Source organism: Egretta garzetta, unplaced genomic scaffold, assembly GCF_000687185.1.
Source record: "Egretta garzetta isolate BGI_Z169 unplaced genomic scaffold, ASM68718v1 scaffold439, whole genome shotgun sequence".
NCBI lineage: Eukaryota > Metazoa > Chordata > Aves > Pelecaniformes > Ardeidae > Egretta > Egretta garzetta.
Genome location: NW_009260803.1, coordinates 400791 through 405624, shown reverse-complemented (window position 1 = coordinate 405624; position 4834 = coordinate 400791). Strand labels below are relative to the sequence as shown.

The following is a 4834-nucleotide window of genomic DNA, read 5'->3' as shown; positions in this document are numbered from 1 at the left end:
AATCGAGTTCGGTTCTCAGCGGCACGACATCCATGACCAGGCACCTCCCTGAGACAGAACTCAAACGGTCAGAGCTTTCCAGCACACTCCAATCGCCCCAGTTTTAGTTATTTAAGGTGGAAATTTCTATGCACATTTATAAAACCCATCCAGCTACACGTTAAGTTTATTAAACCACAGTTGACCTGAGATGCAATTAGGATTTGACGTTTTTCCATACTTAGTTCACAAGTTTATTATGAAAAACACTGCAGCTCTGTCTGCAGTAACATTGTTTTACAGAAAAAAACAGTTCTGTTCAAAGTAATCCACTATCCTTGGACAATTACAAGGGACAATATGGTAGGGCAAAGAGTGGAAAAGGGAACTGAGTGCAGACAAAAAAAAAATCAATACAATTAAATTAAACAGTATTCCCTGAAAATAAAACAAACAAACAGTTTCAGAACAAATATGAGGCCTTGGTACTTATTTTAAAAATGTTCTTTAAGCTTCAATGATTGTTTGCTGCTACCCTTATCTACAGTCATGCTGAATAAAGCTATAGCTAAATGGAAAGTTAAATGTATTCACGAGGTGTTAATGTCTACATCTTATTATTTGCAGTCTCTCAGAGAAAGCAAAAGTAACTACAAATAGCGCTATGCCAGAAACTGGTTTCTTGACCAACAATGTTGCTTCAGCATGCAATGAACTGGTTCATTCTAAAGTGGTCACAGTTGTTGACGACAAGAGGCTTTGTATTTGAATATGGCACGTCTTTTGGTCCATGTGAAAACAAGTTTGAATGTTAAATATTTTCTGACACTTTGGAGTTACTGTTGCTCTTCCCATTTTCTTTAGGTCAACATATGGTTCATGGCAATACTGTACAGGTCTAAAATCTCTTTACAGGAAGTAGTCTGGGGTGCGACGAGTAACATGCGGTTCACCTCTACGCGGTGCTGGATCAAACTGCAAACTGAAAAGCACAGACATTAATGAAGCTGCAGGAGTTCAGTTTACATTCAGGTATGCTTTAGATGTGAATTACAGTAGCAGTGGTCTTAACACGGGTAAGTCTTTTCAGGTTTTTTCAACCAATTAAAGTCTTCTAGAACAAGCGTTCAAATTCTTCCACTCCTGTTAGTATGTATTTATAATCCCCGTATTTTAAAATCCTCTTATGATACTACTGTGGTCTGGAGAGAAATTAATCTTAGCTTTAAGACTCATAAATTGGTCCAACATTAGTATACATTTAGAGAGTTCAAGACTCCAGTAGCTGTCAAAAGGGGGCAGTTTACACAATGCTTTTGCCTCGTTGCCTAGTCAAGTTGCTGCTGAGGTAGTTAATTAGAAACCTCATTTAAAAAGCCGACATCCTAACATCTGAAGAATTAGAAGAGTCCAAAAGTCTCTTGCCCTAGACTGATAGGAGGGCATTACCCCAGACTTGACAATACTCCTGCTCTCAAATCACATACTGCTCTAGTGTTTCATTAACCCCGGCTTTACAAAACAAAAACGAGGAGTCTCACTTTAATCTGACAGATAAGATGTCACCAACAACTGTTCCAGATAACTGACTCCAAGACTTCAGATGTGACTAACCTATCAATTCCACATTCACTTCACCTCCCAGAAAGCATAGAGGGAAAAACCATACCTTAACACAATAATTAAGGGGTATCTTGCTACAGCAGCTACCTTAAAACCATGGGCAATGTAAATCACATTTTTAAACATACTTACAAGGAGTATTTTAGAGTATCATCAAGTTCCATAATTGCAGCCTGGTTGCCACAACGGTAACAATAATTTGGAGCACTGAAAATTGTTACTACATTCCGATCATGGCACCAGTTGTATCCCTGGAGAGGAAAAAGAAAATAATTATGACAGCCAAGTTCATTTGTTGTACCCCACATCACCATCTGACTACTAAACTGAATTTTTAATGCACAAAACCCGAACTGCGACTCATAGTGTCATTTTAAATAAGATTAAGGCTGTATCTTTGTGTTCTTCAGAGAAAAAAGGTAAAAAGGAATTTTGGCTTTCCTATGTTGGCTCTTACTAGTAAGCATGAGCTAAACACATTTAAAAGAAAAAAAAAAAAAAAAGAGCAAGAATTCTCCATTGCATTAGCATTAAAAAATTAAAACAGCAATTCTGAAGTACATAGTCTAGTCTGAATCTTCAGCTGTGATCACCAAAACCAGACTCCAGACATACATTTAAAAATCTTAACTGCCAGTAGTAACTAGAGGCTAAACCAAAAGCACACATCCAAGGTAAAAAGGAAAAATACATCCTTTTTCAAGGCACGCGTATTTGTGTGCATTTTCTTACCAAGGGACCCAGCATTTACATTTGAGAACCTTTCTGTCTACACAGAAATGCAATACCACATCTACTACTAAAGTCTGTTTTGGGATGTTAACTGTAAATGTTCATAAAAAAGGCCAAGATAAAGGTTACTCCAGTATCAAACTGAGAAACTCCTTGAATGAATCCTGTCAAAGTAGAGCTTCTGGAAGACTCTCAGCTGGATCATCAGTTGTCACAGCAGCACATGCACATCTCTGACACAGAGAGCATGGTAGTAATGCACTATGCAATCAAGAGCTTAATCGCGCAGGCTGGCCTGCTTACCTCCATTACCAACTGATGAGCTCTTGAAACCAACGTAAGGCCATTAGCATGGTTAAAGGTTTCTGAAATATCCTGTCCAAATGTATAACCTGCACCTCGAGGAGAAATTCCCCAGCCACCACGATCATCTGGATCTGACCATAGCGAGTCACACATTGGACCCTGTAAGAGACGCAGAAGATGTTTCAGAAATGGGAGACCCCACAAAAAACCTGCACACACCCCACCCCTGCACAACTTCTTGCAGCATTTAAGACTTAAAAAAACCCCAAAAAGCCTATCAGCTACAACAGCTAGTGCAGTTAACACTTGAAATACTGTCAAGAAGTTAATCTGAATGAAGAATTTTCATATGGCACCTTCTGAGATTCTAGGCACACTAAAATACATTTCTTCCTTTAGGCAAGAACATGCCCCTTACTTTTCCTTCAGAAAACTAGAACAGGAAGACAGGCACTTTCACATTGCTAAGCTCTTCTGAATTTCATTTTCGGCCTGTGTACTTAAATACCCAGTATATGCTGAATCATGCTTAGAGAATTATTTTGCAATACCTCATGGGGAACTTCCTGCAAGCGATCAAGTGCTCTGATATGATCCAGTGTATCTATCGATGGAGAGAGGCCACCATGTAGACAGAAAATCTGGAAGAGTCAGGTATATGAAGTTCATATCATTCATTTACATTAATTGTATGAGTGCAATTACAATTGTTCAGCATAAATGATTAGGAGAAAATGTGCACGAGATTCCCTTAAAGCCGAGAGCTGATGGAATACAGTGTTAACAGCTCCCTTTACAACTAGTAACATTTAACTTTGTAAAATTTCAACATACCTGGCCATCCACCAAGGCAGTTAGAGGCAGGTAATCAAAAAGGTCTGTAAAGTATTTCCAAACATTTGCATTTCCATATTTTCTTAAACATTCGTCATAGAAACCATATACTTGTGTGATTTGCCTGCTTTCATGGTTCCCTCGAAGAATTGTGATACGTTCACGGTAACGGACCTAAACATAACACTTTGCTTTAGAGGCATCAAAATACGCATGTCTTCCCCAAAACCAAAATTTGCACCCCTCACCCCCAGTCATATGTCGATAAAGCAATAAAACCCAAACCCTTTTTAAGATGAAGATTCAGTTATAACCTTTGAGAAAAGAAGGGATCATCCATTCAAATCTTCAGCTGCCAAATACTGGTGAGATTAATTACAAATTTTATTCACTGTTACTAGCAGACTCCACTACATCTGTGCATTAAGCTCATCTCTCCAAGCAAATTCTTAAAGATCGCTACTTAGGCAAGTAAAGAGTAAATACAGGACTCATTTTAGAAAAAGTTCAGGCTTGCACCTGAACGTTAATTTTTTTTTTTCAGAAGCATCTTAGAAAACTAAGGCAGCCAACATTTCAGGTTTTGTACCTAGAACACCAATGTAGTGCAAATCATAATAGATATTAAGTGCAGTCAGGATAGCAATTATATGTTTTATACAGAATTGTACAGCCAAGAAGAAAAGTTACCTTAAGAGCTACAAGCAATGTGACTGTTTCGACTGAATAATAGCCTCTGTCAACATAGTCCCCCATAAACAAATAGTTTGTATCTGGTGATTTGCCTCCAATTCTGAAAAGTTCCATGAGGTCATGAAATTGTCCGTGGACATCTCCACAGACTGTGACTGGACATCGCACTTCTTGTACATTAGATTCTTTCGTCAAAATTTCTTTAGCCTATAAAACAAAAACCACAGAAATTATGAGTTTATCTACGAACAGTCATTTTACTCCCAGTATGGTCTACCATTCCCAGCTCTCTTCCTGCCCATTTTATCCACTCTCATCCCTTTCTTGTCTGAAGCACTTGGCATAAGAGTTTACCTTTACTGAAAACAAATTTTTGCTTTATGCAACCCTGTGTTAGTAGCAGAACTTTGTTTTCCTGTATAAGGAGGGTATTTTAGAAATCATTTCCAGCACAGGAAAAAAAACCCAAACAACCCAAACCTCAGACCTTCTACAAAAATAGTTCCATTAAGCACAGAACAATGATCATCACAGCTAAAACTGAAGAATTTCAAAAGTATTTGGAAAAATTAAATCTAAAATCATGCCAATATCTTATCTCCAACCCTCCAAAAGCCTGCAGACACGGCCAAAACAGAGACTCTCCCTCGGGGAGGTGAACACAGCT

At 38.3% G+C, this 4834-nt stretch overlaps 1 protein-coding gene across 1 annotated transcript; it reads right to left on the bottom strand.

The window, feature by feature from the left end:
• Nucleotides 1-219: 219 nt before the first annotated feature.
• PPP2CA (protein phosphatase 2 catalytic subunit alpha) lies at nt 220-4374 on the bottom strand. The gene is made up of 6 exons (XM_035902265.1): nt 4165-4374; nt 3475-3648; nt 3192-3281; nt 2638-2799; nt 1735-1853; nt 220-961 (listed from the first exon to the last, which is right to left on the bottom strand). Exons 1-6 carry the CDS (start codon nt 4279-4281, stop codon nt 889-891), a joined length of 735 nt encoding a protein of 244 aa, XP_035758158.1. The 5' UTR covers nt 4282-4374; the 3' UTR covers nt 220-888.
• Nucleotides 4375-4834: the final 460 nt, after the last annotated feature.